Source organism: Solea solea, chromosome 19, assembly GCF_958295425.1.
Source record: "Solea solea chromosome 19, fSolSol10.1, whole genome shotgun sequence".
NCBI classification, from domain to species: Eukaryota; Metazoa; Chordata; class Actinopteri; order Pleuronectiformes; family Soleidae; genus Solea; species Solea solea.
This window is the reverse complement of record NC_081152.1, coordinates 1151007-1172089: the sequence shown is the minus strand read 5'-3', so window position 1 is coordinate 1172089 and position 21083 is coordinate 1151007. Positions and strand designations below refer to the sequence as shown.

General features: G+C 40.9%; 1 protein-coding gene across 5 annotated transcripts in view; it reads right to left on the bottom strand.

The window, feature by feature from the left end:
- The window catches only part of grin1a (glutamate receptor, ionotropic, N-methyl D-aspartate 1a), a 37772-nt gene that overhangs the window by 15538 nt on the left and 1151 nt on the right, over positions 1-21083 (bottom strand). For 3 of the 5 annotated variants that reach the window (XM_058616909.1, XM_058616910.1, XM_058616912.1), the window contains exons 2-17: positions 18179-18313; positions 16393-16569; positions 12980-13042; positions 11915-12012; positions 11239-11360; positions 9336-9510; positions 8313-8457; positions 6845-6931; positions 6543-6678; positions 5881-6008; positions 4636-4800; positions 3382-3500; positions 2270-2382; positions 1328-1476; positions 1040-1197; positions 315-476 (exon numbers count right to left, since the gene is read on the bottom strand). In XM_058616909.1, coding sequence (XP_058472892.1) covers positions 315-476; positions 1040-1197; positions 1328-1476; positions 2270-2382; positions 3382-3500; positions 4636-4800; positions 5881-6008; positions 6543-6678; positions 6845-6931; positions 8313-8457; positions 9336-9510; positions 11239-11360; positions 11915-12012; positions 12980-13042; positions 16393-16569; positions 18179-18313 — 2132 coding nt within the window. The remainder of the gene's footprint in view (positions 1-314; positions 477-1039; positions 1198-1327; positions 1477-2269; positions 2383-3381; positions 3501-4635; positions 4801-5880; positions 6009-6542; positions 6679-6844; positions 6932-8312; positions 8458-9335; positions 9511-11238; positions 11361-11914; positions 12013-12979; positions 13043-16392; positions 16570-18178; positions 18314-21083) is intronic. The other 2 variants (XM_058616911.1, XM_058616913.1) reach the window with 1 other exon arrangement.

The following is a 21083-nucleotide window of genomic DNA, read 5'->3' as shown; positions in this document are numbered from 1 at the left end:
ATAATAACGTGATCAAATAAAAAAAACATGATCCAGACTGACTCTCTGTCATTTTTCCAGACGTGGCAGCAGATACACGTCCACACATTCCAGCTGTTTTACTCCCAAAACATCAATGAGACACAGACAGCTGGACGTGTGGGGACAGACAGACAAGACAAGAAGATGTGACATAAGGCAATGTGTCGGGTCGGCTATAAAAGGTCACACACACACACACACACACACACACGTGACCGAGAAATCATACCGATCAGAAAGTAAAGAAAAGAAAGGAAAGTCATACGAGTAACGCAGCTTCGGCTGGGACAGACCTGAGAATGGCCAGGGACACATTCTGTTTCCAGGGGCTGTCCTTGCGCATGCCTATGCCAAAGCCCGAGCGGAAAAACAGCTCTCCCGTGGTCACCAGGTCGCACTTCTGCGAGGCTTCAAACTCCAGCACCGCAGAGTCCCAGATGAAAGCATGCAGCTTGCTGTGGGGGGGAAGGCGGGGGAGGGCGGGCAGGGGAGGGGAGGGGAGGCGAAGGGTGGGAGGGAGGGAGGGAGGTGGAAGGAGGGGTTACGGTGCAACAGTACAATGATTTACATACACATTTACAGCTCCCACCCTTCTCTCTCTCTCTCTCTCTCTCTTTCTCACACCAGAGTGAGTGTGTGTCATTCAGCTTTTTACCACCACCGCTCATGTCCCAGAGACGTCCCCGGAGACGTCCCCCCAACATCGGACTCCCCCCATCTCAGAGACGCTTGGGTACAACCTGAAAGAGCGCTCCTCCACTCAAACGTTAGCTCAGCCTCACACGAGTCCACTGCTGCTGTCCCTGCACGTCTGTCTCAGCAGGCGGTGATGGACCAGGACCAGAGGGAAGGCAGCAGTAAGACCTGCTGGTTCCTCCTGGTCCACAGGTCCATGTCCCCCCCTCCTCCTCCTCCTCCCCCCTCGTCCTCCCCCCTGACTCTTCTGTCCCTGCTCTGTTTGCCGCCGGCCGACACCAGACCCGGTCGGCCCGGCCCGGCCCGCCCGGCCGAGACTCACTTGTCACGCACGGCCTGGATGGCCTCGGCGGCACTCTCATAGTTGTGCTTCTCCATGTGGCGGTACATGGTGCTAAGCTCCACCTGCCGCCGGAAGTAGATGTCCACGGAGCTCTGCTTCACCGTGGCGTAGATGAACTTGTCTGACGGGTTTCTGAGCTGCACACACACACACACACACACACACAAGCACAGAGACAAGACAGTAACTCCCACAATCCACGCAGTCGCACACCAAAATCAAAGTGCAGTGTGTCGTGACATGGTCGCAGCACCATACTCTACACACCCTTGGGTCATTGATGCCGGTGATGCGCTCCTCAGGCCGGTCCAACACCAGGAAGGCAGCCAGGTTGGCAGTATAAGAGGCCACAATGATCATAGCAAAGCCGGCCCACACCATACCCAGGATTCTCGCTGAGAAGCTGCGCGGCGCACCTGTGTGGCGAGCTCAAGTTTTAACCTTTCAGCTCAGTCAGTCTCTTTTCACAGGTCACAGGTCAAAGGTCAAAGGTCACAGGTTAGTTCAGTAGATGAGTAAAGTGAGTAACGAGTGACTCCAGACACGCGTACCATAGAATTGAAAAAAAAAAAAAAAAACTCACACAACATAAACCTGGGGAAATGCAGGGGCGTTTCAAGGGACTTTGGGGGCCCCAGGAAAAAGGAACCAAGGGGCCGACATTAGAGGTGGGAGGGGAAGTCGATACAGTCTTCACAAGACTTTACTGTTGTTTCAGTCCACTAGATGGCGCAAATGTTTTATATCGCATCGTGATTTCAAAGGGGCGTGGCCACGGCAACTATTGGAATTTTGGCGAATGTTTAAAGAGGAACAGGAAGTGGCCTCTGCAACTTATCTGCTCCAAACCTGAGATACGGCCAGAAACGATAAAATAATCTCAGTCTTTTTAAGCGTTTTGTTGGAAACGCTTTTAAAAGAAGAAACTATAAATGATGGAAGGAGCAAACAGTGACGTTTTCCTGACCACGAAGGGGCCCCCTCTCACCTTGGGGCCCGAGGCAAGTGCCAGCTGTGTCTGCCCTGTTGCAACACCCCTGCTGAAATGACGCAAAAACATAACTCACTAAAAAAAAAATATTAATATATATAAAAAGGCAAAAAAAGAAAAAAGAAAGAAATTGTCGTCCCACAAAAAAGAGAAATTCTCCACACTCAGGATCCAGAGTGACTTTCACTGTGCAGAGATGTTAGTTTTCTGAGTCTCACCTTCTCCTATTCCAGAGTTCAGCAACACTCCCCAGGAGAACCACATAGCAGATGATAGGGTGAGGGCGTCCTCTTCTTCTTCTTCACTGTTTACTTTAAATCTTCCAAACGGGCTGGAGTGGAGACATTGGGAGGGTTGCAAGAGAAAAAGTGAGAAAACAAACTCCCCTGGTGACCCCGGGAAGGGAGGGGGGGGGGGAGAGAGCTCGTTCTATCGTATCATGACTTAAATATCGTGATAATATCGTATCATAACCTACATATCGTGACTTAAATATTGTGATAATATCGTATCATGACCTAAATATCGTGATAATATCGTATCATGACCTAAATATCATGATAATATCGTATTATGACTTAAATATCATGATAATATCGTATCATGACCTAAATATCATGAATTAAATATTGTGATATCGTATCATGACCTAAATATCGTGACTTAAATATTGTGATAATATCGTATCATGACTTAAATATCATGATAATATCGTATCATGGTCTAAATATCGTGACTTAAATATGGTGATAATATCGTATTGTCACTTAAATATGGTGATAATATTGTATCATGACTTAAATATGGTGATAATATCGTATCATGACTTAAATATCGTAATAATATCGTATTGTGACTTAAATATCGTGATAATATCGTATTGTGCCTTAATTATCGTGATAATAACGTATTGTGACTTAAATATCGTGATAATATCGTATCGTGACTTAAATATCGTGATAATATCGTATTGTGACTTAAATATCGTGATAATATCGTATTGTGACTTAAATATCGTGATAATAACGTATTGTGACTTAAATATCTTGATAATATCGTATTGTGACTTAAATATTGTGATAATATTGTAAGAGCAAGCAAAGTAAAAAAGGAGGTAGACAAAAAAAAGAAAAAAGGTCCTCAGAGAGAAAGCAGACAAAGACGGCAGGACAGGGACAGAGCGGTGAGATGGTTGGAGACAATCGTCCACTGTGTGTCTGCCGTCACATCCTCCCGTCTCAAGATAAACATGAATGCTTGCTACTAACGTGCACATAGAAGGACACACAGGGACACTCAAGGACACACACACACAGGGACCCCCTTGTACCTGAACCGGTCTAGTAGGTAAAGCATCACCGCCACCACATGCACCGACAGACCCACCAGCAGCCACAGTGTGCTCTGGAAGGGCTGCATGAACGAGTCCAGTGTACTGCGAGGGATTTCCTGAAAACACACAACGCACATCGTTCATCGTTATTGGCGGGAAGTAATCATAATAATAATCATAATAATGATGATGATAATAATAATAATAATAATAATGATAATACGTGTTTTGTTTGTCTTGTTTAAAACATCTTCATACCAAGTTTGGGGAAATTTGGAGGAACTCAACATACGTCAAAGTCATAGGGCACTTCCTGTTTCTTGGCGACTGGTTGAAATTCACCAAAACGCAGACGTTTTAACAAAGTAAATAAAGATACTGAAGGATGAGTTACTTGAATCAGAGTATTTTTTAGTATTTTGACCTATGCATTAGTTGGTATGTGGTATTTTATTTTAAACGTAAGGCTGCCTCTGTGCTCTGCTTCTCCCTCTACGTTTAACACAGTTTTTATTTCTTCACCACCTGTGATAAAGAGTCAGTTGTCGTTAATTCCAGCTCACAGAGAATCATCGAGAGTAACACGAGGAGGAATCGATGAGCACGGAATCAATGGTGTTGATATTAGAAATTTTACACTTCAACTATTATCAACTGGAAAGAGGAGGAAATCGTATCGAGGCCTTTCTCAGGTAAACTACTGTACCTTTGTGTGTCATCATCATATCACATCATAACTACAGTACAAGTACAAGTACCTGAAAGTGATACTAAAATAGTGAAAGTACAAGTATGTGACCAGAAAATGACTTTATAAGAATATATAAGAAAAAATTATCTTATCAATCCAGAAAATGCAGTAGAAAAATAATCTCATTTCAAGAAAACAATGGTTTTCTTATTTCTGATGTAAATGTCACTATCACAGATTTGTGTGTGCAAATTAAATCTAAGGTAAAGAATAAAAATCAACATTTCTTATATGAGTTTTTACTCTTATGAAGGTGAAATGATTAGATTTAGAAGCGAGGTTTAACGTTTTCCAGCCAAGTAAAATGAGTTTACTCCACTCGCAGATTCTGTTTCTTAAAACACTGAAATAAATAAGAATATTTGGTCGCACACATTGTGTTTCTACATTCTCTGCTGTTTCCCTGTGTTTCCTTGACTTTGTGCTGAAGGAAAAAAAAACGCATATTTGTTATTCAGTGACGTTGTTGGAGCGATGAGATAAACCCACTGACCACTGACCTTTTTCACCAGGATGGTGAGGCCTTGATATTTGAAGGGTTTGGAGAACTCGATGTACTGAGCTCGTTCGTTGTTGATCGTCAGCGGAGCCACGATCATGTCGGCCAGGCCGCCCAGCAGCTCTCCCATCATGCCGTTCCACTCCTTCTTGTTACTGTTGTTTACCTGTGGTCCCAGAAGCAGAGGTGTTACGAGTGTGACGGAGAAACATCGATGAAACACAGTCTCACAGAGAGCGGTGATGATGATGATGATGATACAAAATGTCTGCTGTGCTGACAGACTGGACAGACATTAGATTCATTCAGAAAGACAAAGTCAGGGGTTAGGACTGAGCCATGGTGGATCAGTGGTAGGGCAAGTTGTCTTTCAACTGGAAGGTTGTGGGTTCAATATTTGGCTCTGCTCGTCTATTTGTGTCCTTGAGCAAAGACACTTAAGTCCATGTTGCAGCATGTGAATAAGTGGAAACTGTAGTGTAAAGTAGCTGATCAAAACCTGAAAAGCTATATATAAATACAGACCATAATAACAACTCTTCTTCTGATTGTATTTGGTAGTAACGAGTAACAAAGAGAGTTAGGGGAAATGTAGTGGAGTAAAAATTAGTACAGATGCATATTTGTACTTTGTTACATCACACCACTCTTTATTTGTGAGATTTTTCTTAAAGAAATGTAATAACTGCCGGGAAAAGTTCTCTAATTGAAAGGTTTCATATTAAACACGTTTGAAACAAAATGTCTCTAGATTTCCAGATTGAAATGGATAATCAGTGTCTAACTTTTCATTTTACCCCAGACGATGACACAAAATGGACGTCCCCCTCTCATCAACTCCCAACACTAAACTGTGTTTGTTTATGTTGTGAATGATATGATTTGGTTGTGTTGTGTATTTTAGTCTGCCACCTTTATCTTTTATACCTTTCTTCTTCATTTCTTTATAAGAATAATGCTCTTTTTATTGCCAAGCTCTTACCGCTAAATTGACACTAATGAATGACTAATTTATACAGTAACTAAGTAGAATGATAAGTCATCATAAAAGGGGACATTTATTTTACAAGAATCATGAATGGCAGCTATTTTTAGTGTTTAGCGAAAAATTAGTAATGTCAGTGGCTCTTATTTTGAAAGCCTGATTGAAAGGAACTGGTGTTACGTGAGGAAGAGTTTCTTTATTGTGGAAATGCACTAAATGCACTAAAACCTCTGCCAGTAATTTATTTAAATAAAAACTGACCCGCTCCTGCGTTCCGAATTTCCCATCAGCCACCAGGTGAACCTCATAGGTGAAGTTCATGGTCATCGCAAGTTTGATCAGCAGATCAATACAGAATCCATAACAACACTGAGGAACAGTCGGTCGACCTGTGGAAAAAATACACAGCGGATGGACAGTAATCAGACTAACACAATAATCAGACTAACACAGTAGTCAGACTAACACAGTAGTCAGACTAACACAGTAGTCAGACTAACACAATAATCAGACTAACACAGTAGTCAGACTAACACAATAATCAGACTAACACAGTAGTCAGACTAACACAGAAGTCAGACTAACACAGTAGTCAGACTAACACAATAATCAGACTAACACAGTAGTCAGACTAACACAGAACTCAGACTAACACAGAAGTCAGACTAACACAATAATCACACTAACACAGTAGTCAGACTAACACAGTAGTCAGACTAACACAGAACTCAGACTAACACAGAAGTCAGACTAACACAATAATCACACTAACACAGTAGTCAGACTAACACAGTAGTCAGACTAACACAGTAGTCAGACTAACACAGAAGTCAGACTAACACAGTAGTCAGACTAACACAATAATCAGACTAACACAGTAGTCAGACTAACACAGTAGTCAGACTAAACATATGGTCAGTTACCTGGGATGGTCTCATTAGGTCCAGTACAGATGACTTTTTTAATCAAGACTCCGTTTAAGGTCATCTCCTCCTTACAGGTGCCGTCTGGCATGGTGGGCTTCACGTACACAAACGGCTCCTGGTGAATGGTTACGATCTGCAGCAGACACAGTCACATTACATCAGAAGAACTGACAACGAGGGATTTGAAGGCGACAAAAGGGTTGCATTAAAAGTGTGTGTGTGTGCTTGTACATCAACTTAGAGTCAAACACGATCCACACACACACACACACACACACACGCTGTTTGTATCACGTTACCTTCAGTCGAGTGGACATCTGGAAACCCTGTGGTTTCTCTGTCTCTCCTCCAGGCCAGATGATCTTCCTCTGATTGTTCATTACCACCTACACACACACACACACACACACACACAGGGTGAGTGTGAAGTAATACATGCTGACAGACAACATGCTGCTGCTGATGATGATGATGATGATGAAGCTCTAATGCTGTGGGTGAACATTAATGAGCTTTATATAACCACAGATCAGTGTTTATTTTATTCTATTTATGACACTATCCTTTGACTCGTGCATCAAAACTGAGGCTTATTATTATCATTATTATCATTACTATCATTATTATCATTACTATCATTATTATCATTATTATCATTACTATCATTATTATCATTATTATCATTATTATCATTACTATCATTACTATCATTACTATTTATTATCATTACTATCATTACTATTTATTATCATTACTATCATTATTATCATTAATATCATTATTATCATTACTATCATTACTATCATTACTATTTATTATCATTACTATCAATATTATCATTACTACCATTATTATCATTAATATCATTATTATCATTATTATCATTAATATCATTATTATCATAAGAGCAGAGCAGAAGTGGTTTATCCTGAATCACCAGAGACACTACAATACGATATTATCACAATATTTAATTCACGCTATGAAATTATCACGATATTGAAGTCACGATACGAGCCAAGAAGAATCTATACTGTCCGCCTTTTTTTGAGCAGGAAAAAAATTCTTGTTTCCTGTTTGTATTTTTTCAATAAAACTTTCAGATTCACTTTAATGATAAAGTCAGTAATAAAGTAATAAAGTAATGTTGCTGCGGAGTTGATGTAAGAAGAACCACTTCCTGTGTGCAGCACTGGAATCTTGCTGTGAAACACAGAGCTGATGGACTTAAATCAATATTTTGGGAAGAGATATTTATTTCTGTGTTAAACCTGCAGAGCATACGTTTTAAATATAAATAAATGTGGACCAGTGTTTGCTGTTTTCATGCTGCTTGTTGTGCCACAGTGATTTTTGGGCACAGAATAAGGACTGCGACTTGTCCTACTTTAAGTGCATTGGGCTAAAAATAGAAAAGTGGGTTTGAATGTCCAGGTACATGACGTCGGAACAGAACAACCTACTTAAAAAATAAATGTGAGCAGAAACTTCTTTTCTTAAACTCCAACTCCAAGAGAAGTGTAGACACTATGAAACGATACAATATTATCACAATATTTAAGTCACGATACGATATTATCAAGATATTTAAGTCATGATATTATCATAATATTTAAGTCATGATACAATATTATCACGATATTTAAGTCATGATACAATATTATCATGATATTTACATCACAATATTTAAGTCATGATACAATATTATCATGATATTTACGTCACAATACGATATTATCACGTCATTTGTCTCTGTCCTCAGTTCACCTGTGTTCCGTTGTAAATGCCGACTTGAATGAGGCGACTCTTCTGGTAGTTGAGGATGCTGTAGTGGGCGTACTTCCTGTCGCCGTCATCGTTGAACTCCACTCGTCCTGTGAGGCCTTCTGGGTATTTAGACGACATCAGCACCCTGGGGCAAGTAACACGGAGAACAGTTACACGCGTGACTGAGACACACTCGTGCTCTGGCATGTATATCATGTGTCACCGATTAATCACGCAACACTGAGTTTTTACTGTGAATCATTTAGTGCAGAGCGGCTGAACCAGAACACGGAGACACGGAATTTAGTGAGGAGTCTGGACACGGCAGGTGTTTGATTAAGTTAGAATTCAAGTTTAAGCTTCTTCAGACATCTTCCTCTTCTAGTTAAAAACAAATCAAAGCAAGATTCATTATTTCTGAAGTGCTGACTGTGCTGTGAGTGCAGCAAAACAAACACACATTAGACACTGAACAAAAAACACCAAAGACCATAGAGAAAATCAGTGATTTTAACATCACACACACACACACACACACACACAGGAGGTGTTGATCCACTGCTGCCTCCATCACAAGCTCAAACGTCTTGTTTTGTCACTTCAGAATTTAAAGTCCTTAGTTTTGGTTTATTTTAGTGACTCAAAGTGACCACACGAGGCAGCAGAGGACCAGCAGCTCCTGTGTCCCCGCAGCTAAAATCCCTGATTTTGTCTATGGACTTTGGTGTGGGAGAGTGAGTGGTTTATAAACTTCAGTTTCCTGTTGGAAAAGTCTGTCTCACAGTGAGATAAAGACGTGAACGTGTTCTTAAGATATCGTAGACTTAAACTGGCGTAGATTTTATTACTCGAGTCATTACCACAAATGTTTTCTGTGCCACAAAAGCTAAGAAGTCCTTACAGCTGGTTTCCTGTATGTTATTTTATAGTTTTTTTGTCAAACAATCCTGAACTGGAACCTCAATAAATAAGCAAATTCAAAAAACAAAAAAAGACAGAAGAAAACATGAACCACCACCTTACCTTTTAAAAAGAGGCCCTGTTTTCCAAATGTTGGTGTTCCCGACGCATCCTCTCGGGGGTTCTGTGATGTTTTCCTTCTCAAACAGTTCCTGGATGGACTGAGCCACCACGGCCACCGCGTCATTGATATGGGCCGACTCGTTCTTCCCGTTGATGAGCTGGAGGCCGATCAGACCTGAGACCCCGCAGGTCGACAGGAGACAATCACTCATCTGAAACATGAACTACAGACGCTCTCTGGATCCTTTTGCAATGTTCACAGTGGACAGAAAACTTATAGGGCGTCCACTTTAGACATCCTGAGTAAAGGTCAGACGTCTGATTTTTCTGCAGGCGTACGAAGATATTGTCGTGAATAAAGTTCAGTTTTCTGACGGTGACCTTTTCACAGCATGTGTAAAGCGTCCCTTGAAGTTGGATCTTTTCTGTCGGCAGACTCGCTAAGAGTTTGTTCATCAGCTCAGGAAAAACATCAGTGTGAGACCAAACAAAGAAACATCATCCAGGACTGTCACTCTTTCATCTGCGATTAGGACTTCTGTTTGAATTGTGAAGCACAGCTGAGCATCTGAAGTCATTAATATATGAGCTAGCAGAGTTCACTGTGGGCCAAGTTTGGACTAAAATCCACTTTGAAAATAGTGCGCACGAGCTAAACCTACTGAGCGACAAGCCTCACGCTAATATCACAATATCTTTGCTATTACGTTATGTTTCCTGATATTTTTAATGGGGCCCTGAAGCCAAAAAATATATATATATATATCACAATATTTAATATCAAGATATTTAAGTCACGATATTTAAGTCACAATACGATATTATCACAAAATTTAATATCAAGATATTTAAGTCACAATACTATCACGATATTTAAGTCACAATGATATCACGATATTTAATATCAAGATATTTAAGTCACAATATTTCAGTCACAATATTTAAGTCACAACATTTAAGTCACAATATGATATTATCACGATATTTAATATCAACATATTTAAGTCACAATATTTAAGTCACAATACTATCACGATATTTAAGATACAATAATATCATGAAATTTAAGTCACAATATTTAAGTCACGATACGATATTATCACAATATTTAATATCATGATATTTAAGTCACAATATTTAAGTCACAATACTATCACGATATTTAAGTCACAATAATATCATGATATTTAAGTCACGATATTTAAGTCACGATACGATATTATCACGATATTTAATATCAAGATATTTAAGTCACAATAATATCATGATATTTACGTCACAATACGATATTATCACGATGTTTAAGTCACAGTTTTCCAGTATGTGCCCAGGGGCCACTGCCCCAGATCATGACACCAAAAGAATCCTTTTTAATTAAAATAAATAGAACGTAATGAAAGTGACAGCCCTAACACGATGACACTGAACAATCCAACTTCAGCTAAGTTTTCTGACTGCAGCCATGTCCATCAGATAAAGACACAAGACATGGACAAATAAACCAAAATCAAAGACTTTAGGGTTGTGCTTGTGTTTCAGTGCCTGAGGAAAAGACGTTCAAGTGTTTGTGACCAAAATGATTGTGAGAAACTTGAGAACAGAGAGAATAATAAAAGTCTGTTGTAGCTTACCATTAACCATCAGTTACCTGCTGCAAACATCACCTTTAATAATTCACTGGAAACCAGGACATTAATATGAGCACATGAATGCACCTTTGAACACATGCATATTTGAAAACAGTGTGGAGCGAGTGTGTGGACACAGAGCACATTTAAACCTTTAAGCTGTGGAAGCTTCAACGTTTAAAGGCTCAGACAAACAAACAATCAAACAATCAAACAAACAAACAAACAATCCATGATACAGTCAATCCTCTGTGTGTGTGTGTGTGTGTGCGTACCGTCTGGGGCCTCACTCAGGGCTTTACCCGACATCTCTCTCTCGCCCACCAGCCACACGTAGCCCGAGCCCGTCATGTTGAGGAAGCGCGCCGCCTTGTAAACCGCTGCAGCGTCTTCCTCGCTGCAGCAGCAACAACAACAACAGACAGTCAACAGACAGTCATCACTCATCAATACTTTACACCGTAAACGTTTCAATAGATAAAGAATAATTGTTCACAGTCAAAGTGAGGCTCATAAAATTTGCTATCAAAAGAATTCATGTTGCTGTTATGGTGTTATAATTCACGCTACTTAATCACGACACAATACTCAAATTGAAGTACTTGTACTCACTGAATATAATATTAAACACATATATTTAAATATATCACATGCTTCAGTCTGTACAGACTATAAATAAATATAAATAAAAAAACATTTTAGCTGAGTCATGCTTGGGCTGTTTATTTCTTCTTTTTGTGACACAGTTTAAGGAGAATTGTGTTTTTTGGAATGACTCAGCACAAATGTGTTAACAGCTTCATAAATGTCCGTGTCAGACTAACAGTGGATAGTTGTTCCATCACCTGAGCAAAAATCGTTAAAATAAATGATAGTCAACAACATTATGACAGAAAACCTTGACAGACAGACAGACAGACAGACAGACTAGCTGCTGGACAAGAGTCTCACCTGGCGGACAGAATGATGACTCGGGCCTCCAGCTCTTTGGCCTCCAGCAGCAGAGCAGTTAAGTTAGTGTCCTGGCTGAACTGGAGGACTTTCTCTGCCTGTGATCGGGGCATAAGAAAGGTCAAGCCAGCTACTCCTCCCTCCCTGTGACCCCATCATGCTGCTGCTGCTGCTGCTGCTGCCGCCACCGCTGCTGCTGCCGCCGCTGCTGCTGCTGCTGCTGCTGCTGCTGCATCTTTACCTGCTCGCTGCCAGCTCAGCCCATTTTTGTTTGATAACGGGAGGGAGAGATAAAAAAAAAAAAAAAAGGAAAAGCGATCCAGGGGAACCGGCTGAACTAAAAAAAATTCATAATAATAATAATGATAAAAAAGCTTTTGCATTTGTTTGCATGCAAACTGAGGGTTTTCAAGGCTCCAGAGAAGAACGTGCATGTGTTAGGTCGAGGGAAGAAGAAGGTCAATGCAACCAGGAACTGAAAACAGGTGAAGGAGGAGTGAGGGTGACGTCGTTTCCCCCCGATAACAACAAATAAAAAAATTTGAAATAAAACATTTTGGAAAAAAAACAAACAAAAACGAGGGAAGTTTTACAGAACGGGAGGAAGTAGCATCTGGGAAAACGGCTTCGTCCCAAAACTACAGCTTCTCCACGGACAGGAATGAGACTTTCTTTGTGTGTGTGTGAGTGTGTGAGTGTGTGTGTGTGTGTGTGTGTGTGTGTGTGTGTGTGCGTGCGTGTGTGCGTGTGTGTGTATGTGTGTGTGTTGTCAGATACATGCATTCCTTTTATTAAAGGAGAAAATGATAAATGATAAAAAGCGGGGGGGGGGGGGGGGGGGGGGCGCAGTTCACTGAATTTTTTTTTTTAATCTGAAATGACCGAAAAAATCTCATTCTTCAGTAAAATCATAGGTTTTAAAAAAACTTAAAGAATGAAAGAAAGGACGTGCTACCAGGAGGAGGGACAGTTCTGGGTTGGGCTGGTGGTGACTGGTTCAAACTGGTTTCTAGTTGCTACATTTGGAAAGTTGGTGGGCGGCGTGCATTGACCATGCAAATATACCTTAGGTCCTCGCTTGTTGTCATAGGACAGTTGGTCGAGGTTTTCATAGTTCCTTTTTTTATTCTGATGAGTAATGTGCACAGAGAAAATATGCAGACACAGAAAAATATTATAAACAGTTGAAAATGGAGGGCAGTAAAGCATTCCAACACATCTGCACTTTCCTGCTTCAAATGTGGGACCTTTAACACACAGGGCTTTGCAAAACAACAACATCACAGACCAATAATCCTGCTCGATAATCCTGATCGATAATCCTGATCGATAATCCTGCTCAATAATCCTGCTCAATAATCCTGCTCAATAATCCTGATCGATAATCCTGCTCAATAATCCTGCTCAATAATCCTGACGTCAGACATGAACACACTGTGGTTCAGACTCTTTGTCTTTATGTGAGTTTCATTGTTTTTGTTTACGAGCCCATGGTAATCCTTCAGATTATTATTCGATCCGCGGATTTGTGGTCATTTTTGAGGGGGTTAACGTGCATGAAAACTCTTGAACCTTGGCATGGAGGTCGGGTCTGATGTAAATGCGATATTGGCATAGTTCCCGGAACCTTGCCTTGCTCAGGGGCTCTATAGCGCCCCACTAAGGTGAAAACTCCACAGGAAGTGCCCTTTATCCACATTTGAGTCAGAAATGAATCAAAGCACTAAAACTTAATAGTCTTTTCTTTCACATGATTCCTTTTACTCTTCTCTATAAAACAAACAAATATGTAATAAAACATATTCTGTATCAGTATGTAGAGTTTTATAAGCGATGCTATTATTTTATATAATAAAAGTGTTTCAGGTGCTTTTAAAAAAATGATGTAAAAACCTGTGATTTTAAATGGACTTTTAAAGATTTTAAAACAAAACCAGTAAAATATCCTTCAACATGAGCTCATTATTTCACCTGTTTAAAAATGACACTGTTGATGTCACATGATGTGTTTAAACTGCACATGTGATGAAACACCTTCATCTCTCTCTGTCTTTGAGGTGTTTTTTTCTGAGTGATCTATTTTTAAATCACTCATTAATATTTCATGTTGTGTTGCTCATGATTTAGAAATCACAGCAGTGTCCAGATTCTGTCTGTGATTCTGTCTCTGTCTCTGTCTGTGTCTCTGTCTGTGATTCTGTCTGTGTCTCTGTCTGTGTCTCTGTCTGTGATTCTGTCTGTGTCTCTGTCTGTGATTCTGTCTGTGTCTCTGTCTGTGATTCTGTCTGTGTCTCTGTCTGTGATTCTGTCTCTGTCTCTGTCTGTGTCTCTGTCTGTGATTCTGTCTGTGTCTCTGTCTGTGATTCTGTCTGTGTCTCTGTCTGTGTCTCTGTCTGTGATTCTGTCTGTGATTCTGTCTCTGTCTCTGTCTGTCTCTGTCTGTGTCTCTGTCTGAGATTCTGTCTGTGATTCTGTCTTTGTCTCTGTCTGTGTCTCTGTCTGTGATTCTGTCTGTGTCTCTGTCTGTGCCTCTGTCTGTGATTCTGTCTATCATCTACCGCTTTATCCTCCACCAGAGGGTCGCGGGGGGTGCTGTGCCAATCTCAGCTACATCAGGCGATAGGCGGGGTACACCCTGGACAGTTGGCCAGTCCATCGCAGGGCCACACACAGATAGAGACAAACAACCATTCACTCTCACACTCACTCCTATGGTCAATTTACCTAATCCCCACATTGCATGTTTTTGGACTGTGGGAGGAAGCCGGAGAACCCGGAGAGAACCCACGCACACACGGGGAGAACATGCAAACTCCATGCAGAAAGGCCCTTGTTCCAACCGGGGCTCGAACCCGGGTCTTCTCGCTGCAAGGCGAGAGTGCTAACCACTGCATCACCGTGTGGCCTGCGGTCGATAATATTAGAGATAATTCTTGTTTCTGCTCCTTGTCCTTCATGTTTTAGGGTTTCGGGGGATTATTGCTTTGTTAAAAATGTGACATTTATTTACCACTAATAAACCAGGGAATGACACCACTCACTCACTCACTCACTCACTCTCTGACGTGTTTGAAGAAAGAAAATCTTGACGATTTCCTGCTGAAAACAAAAGTGAAATGTTATGAATCTTTAAAGAAGCTCAGAGAAGCAGATGTTGTCTTTGTCTCTGACGTTAGTTTTGAGTTGTTTCACAGAGAAGTGGAGCAGCGTGAGCGTGAGCTGCAGCGAGTGTCACAAACTGTGACGACTTCAAATCCTTTAATTAAATCTCTCAACTGGAGCTCATTTAGTTCAGTCGCACAATTACAGCAAAGAGGCCCAGAGAGAGAAGCCATCTTTGCTTCCTTCCTTCCTTCCTTCCATCCATCCTTCCTTCCTTCCTTCCTTCCTTCTTCTCTCTCTTCCTAAAGGGCGCGACGCATCATTGCAGTCTCGTCTGTTTTGGCTCAGAGAAAATAATTTCTTCACTGACCCACACACACACACACACACACACACACACACACACACACACACAGCTCAGAGCTACACTCAGTATGGCTGCATCAGCACTTTCTCTCCACATAATAAAGGGCAGAAATAACTCGACCAGAGTGAACGTCGTCACCATGACGACTCAGAGTCAAAGTAAATACAAGCCGACTGTGGTCACACACACACACACACACACACACACAGAATTCTCAAATGACATTTCCTAAAGAAGAAACTTTCTCCTGGAAAAAACAAGCTGCAAAAAATGTGTTTTAATCCACAAAAATGATCATTTCATGGATTAAAACACTCACATGTTATCCGGCATAAGTCACATGATCACATCTTTATCTCACTGTGAGACGTTCCAACAGGAAACTGATGTTTGTAAAACACTCACTCTCCCACACCAAAGCCCAGAGAGAAAATCAGTGATTTTAACATTAACAAATCAGCTCCTGTGTGTGTGATGTTAAAATCACTGATTTTCTCTGTGGTGTGGGAGAGTGGGTGGTTTACAAACTTAGGATTCTCAGCAGCAGGGGGCGCAATAAAACGACAAAAACAAAAGGTGAACTGATAATACTGAATATTTAAAGAGTAACGGAAGTGTTTTGGTTCATATTTGAAAGCAGAAACGATGACATCTGACGTCTTTAAGACACTATCTGGTTGCTGTACGTGAGCGTTTGGTCAGTGATGGTTTGCAAAGCCCCGCGTTAAAGTCCTGTATTTGGCTCCCACTGCTGTGGACAGACACACGATCATCTGGACCATGAAGAAAAGCAACGCGACAATGAGCAAATAAACATACAAACTCTTCAGATTATAAAACACATCAGACGCTGTGGATGGATCTGTGTTTGTTAGCAAAGATGAGAGAGAACATGTGACCACACACAGAGACACACACACACACACACACACACACACACACAAACACTCAGGAGTGGAGGTGGAGGTGGGGTTTGAGGGGGCGGAGTCTGAGAGCCGGAGCGTCTCACCTTTGTCTCCCTCTCCTCCAGTAAGGTCTCGAGGCGTTTCTGAGCGGCGCGGCCCTCGTGGTCGTCGCTCACGATCAGGATGATGTGGTTCCAGTTGAACTCGCGCATCAGGTCGAACCACACGTGGGCCTGGTGGGAGTAAGGCGGGACCGTCCTCAGGAAGGACAGGTGGATGCTCTGAGGACAACAAAAATCATGGATAAATCACAGGTGAATTTATTGACTTTTATTTTTCTTTGTCCTCTTTTGGACATAATATTTGGGGACAATCACTGGAGACAGAACTCCACTTCACCGCTATTTGTTTTCATATTTGAATTTCCGCCTCATATGAAGTTTTTTTTTCACTTTATCGCCCCCTACTGACATGAGTCACATTTATCTCAACTTTTGCTCGTCTATCAAAATGGAAAACTTTTGTAATGAGACTTTTCTGTGATTAACTGATTAAATTGATTTTACATACATCTTATTTCATTATTTCATTATTTAGGGCCCGAGCCACGAACACCAGGGCCCGCAAGAACTCCAGGAGCCTATTGTAATCCTTCAGATTATTTTTATATCCGTGTCTTTGTGGTCATTTTTGAGGAGGTTAACGTGCATGGAGGTCTGGTGTGGCAAAAAAGGCATATTGGCATAGCTCCTGGACCCGTGCGTTGCTCAAGGGCTCTATAGCGCCCTCCTAAGGTGAAAACAGAGGCAAAATTGAGTTCCACAGAATTTCCTGAAATTTGGTGAGAAGACACTTGTTCCAGCAAGCTTATGCCACCTGACTGTTTGTTTTCTACTTTGTTCTCAATTGTACAGCGACCTTGGGTTTCATGAAAGGCGCTTTATAAAACTAAGTTATCATTATTATTATTATTATTATTATTATTATTATTATCATTATTGTTTTTTATTATTATTATAATTATTATCAATATTATTATTATTATTATTATTATTATTATTATTATTATTATTATCATTATTATCATCATTATTATTATTATCATTATTATTATTATTATCATTATTATTATCAGTATTGTTATTATAATTATCATCATTATTAACATTATTATTATTATCATTATTATCATTATCATTATCCTTATTATTATTATCATCATTATTATCATTATTATTATCATTATCATTATTATCATCATTATTAGTATCATAATCATTATTATTATTATTATTATCATCATTATCATAATCATTATTATTATCATAATCATTATTATCATTATTATTATTATCATCATTATCATTATCATCATCATTATCATTATCATTATTATTATTATTATTATTATTAAGATGTTATCGACCAAGACGAACGAAAGAGTCGACTATGGCCTAAACTCAACAGGAAGTCAGCCACTTGTGGCTTGCATGGGGACGTGAGGGTCCTATCATGACTTTTATCCCAGTATTTGTCACATAAATGTAGCGTAGCATAGTAAAAATGATTTAAAAAAACAAACAAATATAAAATAAAACCTATCTTCCCCTTAGAGAAAAAACCTTAAACCCTCATCTTCAGGTGTGATGGAGTCCAGCTGTTTTTTATTGATGCAGTTTGTGCTTCATATAAACATCGCTGAGGTCGCACGAATAATTAATGACCGTCTTTCAATATTCAGCAGGAAACACATTTAATCACAGCGCAGCTAATGGAGACTGATGGGACGTTTGATCTCAGCGCCAGGGGAACGCCTCCCTCCCTCCCTCTCCCCCTCTCACACACACACACACACACACTCTCTCTCTCTCTCTGCCGTCCACCACTCACCTTGTCTGAGTAGATGGACATGCGGGTGGTGAGTCCCACCACTGGGATGCGGTAGAAGCCTGCGGTGTAGGAGACGGGCGTAGGCGTGAGGTGGTCGTTGGACTGTGGAGGGTGACTCACCAGGATGGCATAAACCTGCAGAGAGAAGAAGAAGACGATGATGATGAAGGAGAAGAATTCAGAGAAGACAGAGTGTCTTCAGGCGGCAGTTGCACTGAGACGACGGGCGTCCATTTTAAAATGCACCACAGGCTTCATTTATGTTCATTCATCTTTTTCATGGACATTTTTATTTATTTTGTTTGTTTTCAATATTTTTATGGAGTTTTATCTTATTTATATATATATACAGTATATATACATATCTATACATATAAAAGTAATCCGACTATGAACTACATGATCCAGGTTTGTTAGTCTGACTAACGTGTTTACATGACATGAAGAAAAGTGAATTAATGTCTTAATCTGACTACTTTTACATGAACGTAAACGTGTCCAACGCTGACTTTAGCGACATTTGGATGAGAAATCCTGGAAATATGAGTAGAAATAGAACAGATGTATTGCTGTTGCTATATCACATGAAAATGATTTAATATACGACTATTTAAGGAGGATTTTCAGCATTTTTCTTCATGATTGTTTGTTTCTATGCAGATGATTCGCTCCTCTTCATCAAAGACACACAAATCTGTCGTCTCTGGTCCGTTCCCTTCATTATAAGAGAAAATTCACATGGATCATAGTGGAAAACTGTCGACAGAAGAACTTCCAGATGATCTACTTCACCTTTAACTACAGTTACCATATAAATGCAGCATAGCAATGATGCCATTTTAGCCTGTTCCTAACAGTGTCTTCCTGAGAACACTGTGTTGGACGTAAAGCCTGGAGGACAAACTGCTTCACAGACACAGTGGAGTAAGACGGATCACATGGACGCACGGATTAGAGGACATGAGCGATCCGTATGGCTGGGTCAAAAATGAGGTCTGTGTTCCAAGGACTGCTCGCAGGCATCTACTCCTCCTCCATCTGCCACCGACTTTTCCTCCTCACTGCTCGTCACTGTGGCCTACAGCCCCCACAGCCCCGCCCCCCCCCCCACAACCACCCGCACCCCCCCATTTACAGAAATGTGAAGGAGAACTGAACGTGACAGTATTTTTCTACAAGCTTGTCTCAATTAGAGCCATTACATGAGGACGGAGGACATGAGAGCCTGATCATGTATGTGTGTGTGGGAGAAACAGGAGCGAGAGGGACTTCACGCCTCAACATGCCGTCACATTATAACACTTTCTAAAAGCTCATGTGAAGAGAATCACAAACACACGACAACATTTCACTGTGTGTGTGTGTGTGTGTGTGTGAGCAGCTCTCTGACACACACACACACACACACACACACACACACACACACACACACACACACACACCAGGCACCATGCATTACTTATGACATATGTTTTGTTCGCCAGATCTGCAACATGAATTTTTTAAGCTCACACAACAGCGAGAAAACTCTGCATTTAAAGGCACAGTTCATATTTTTTTCGTTTTGAGTGGTTGTTATATGAAGTTAGTGGAAAGACCACGAAGCAACCTGAGACACAGACGTTAACCACTGAACAAAAGACTTCTACGTCAGTTTAAGTCTACGATGTCTAAAGAACATGTTCACAGGAAACTGGTGAAGTCTGTAAACCACTCACTCTCCCACACCAAACCTCACAGGAGATGCAGGTCCTCTGCTGCCTCGTGTGGTCACTTTGTGTCACTGAGATAAACCAAAACGAAGGATTTTAAATGCCGAAATGACAAAATAAGACATTTGAACTTAGTGATGGAGGCAGCAGTGTATCCACAACTACTGTGTGTGTGATGTTAAAATCACTGATTTTCTCTATGGGGTTTGGTGTGGGAGAGTGAGTGTGTGTGTGTGTGCGTGTGCGTGTGTGTGGGAGAGCAGTGACATAAAGACGTGAACATGTGACGTAGATAACGCAGACTTAAACTGACGTACTGTAGATTTTATGAAGTGAGTGTTTGGTTAAGTGTCTAACAATCACTGAATGTGTCTCAGGACCTCATAAAACCTAAACTCTCCCTTTAAGTGCTTTAAGCAGCGGAAGGGTTCATGTTCCCTCTGCATCACATCACAGGGATACAGACCATAATGTGTCGGCTCACTGTGTCCTGACACGTCGCCCTCTGCTGCCAAAAACCTCGTCAAGCATCACACTCACAGCTTTAATGTCGAGTGGATTCATGTGAATGACGTCTCTGCAGCTGTGTGTGAGTGTGTGTGTGTGTGTGTGAGTGTGTGAGTCCAAACAGACAGATGTCACATCTGTTTCTGTTGGTTTCCATACATTTGCTCTCTCACACACACACACATCTGGAGGCACTTTAAGGTCAAGGCCAGCTCTGTGGCGCCCCCTGTGTTGACACCGAGTGGACGTTTGATCTGTGAAACTCCAGGGGAGCAAACAAATGTTTTGTTAAGACTGGTGATGATGCTGTTGCCATAGCAACCAGTGTAGTTGAGGACCCACTTCAGCGGATCCTTGAGTGAGAAAGCACATCTGATTATGACACATGAATGAACTTTCTATAGCAAAGTATGAGCTTTGCTCAGCTGCTGCATGTGTTAAAGGTACAGTAGCAGACTTTTGGACTGATGGATCAATAATTCCCTCTCACAAGGAAAAAGTCATTTTTAGCCACTGAACAAAAGACTCACTATGTCAGTTTAAGTCTACGATGTTCACGTCTTTATCTCACTGTGAGACAGACTTTTCCAACAGGAAACTGAAGTCTGTAAACCACTCACTCTCCCACACCAAAGTCCAGAGAGAAAATCAGTGATTTTAACATCACACACACACACACACACACA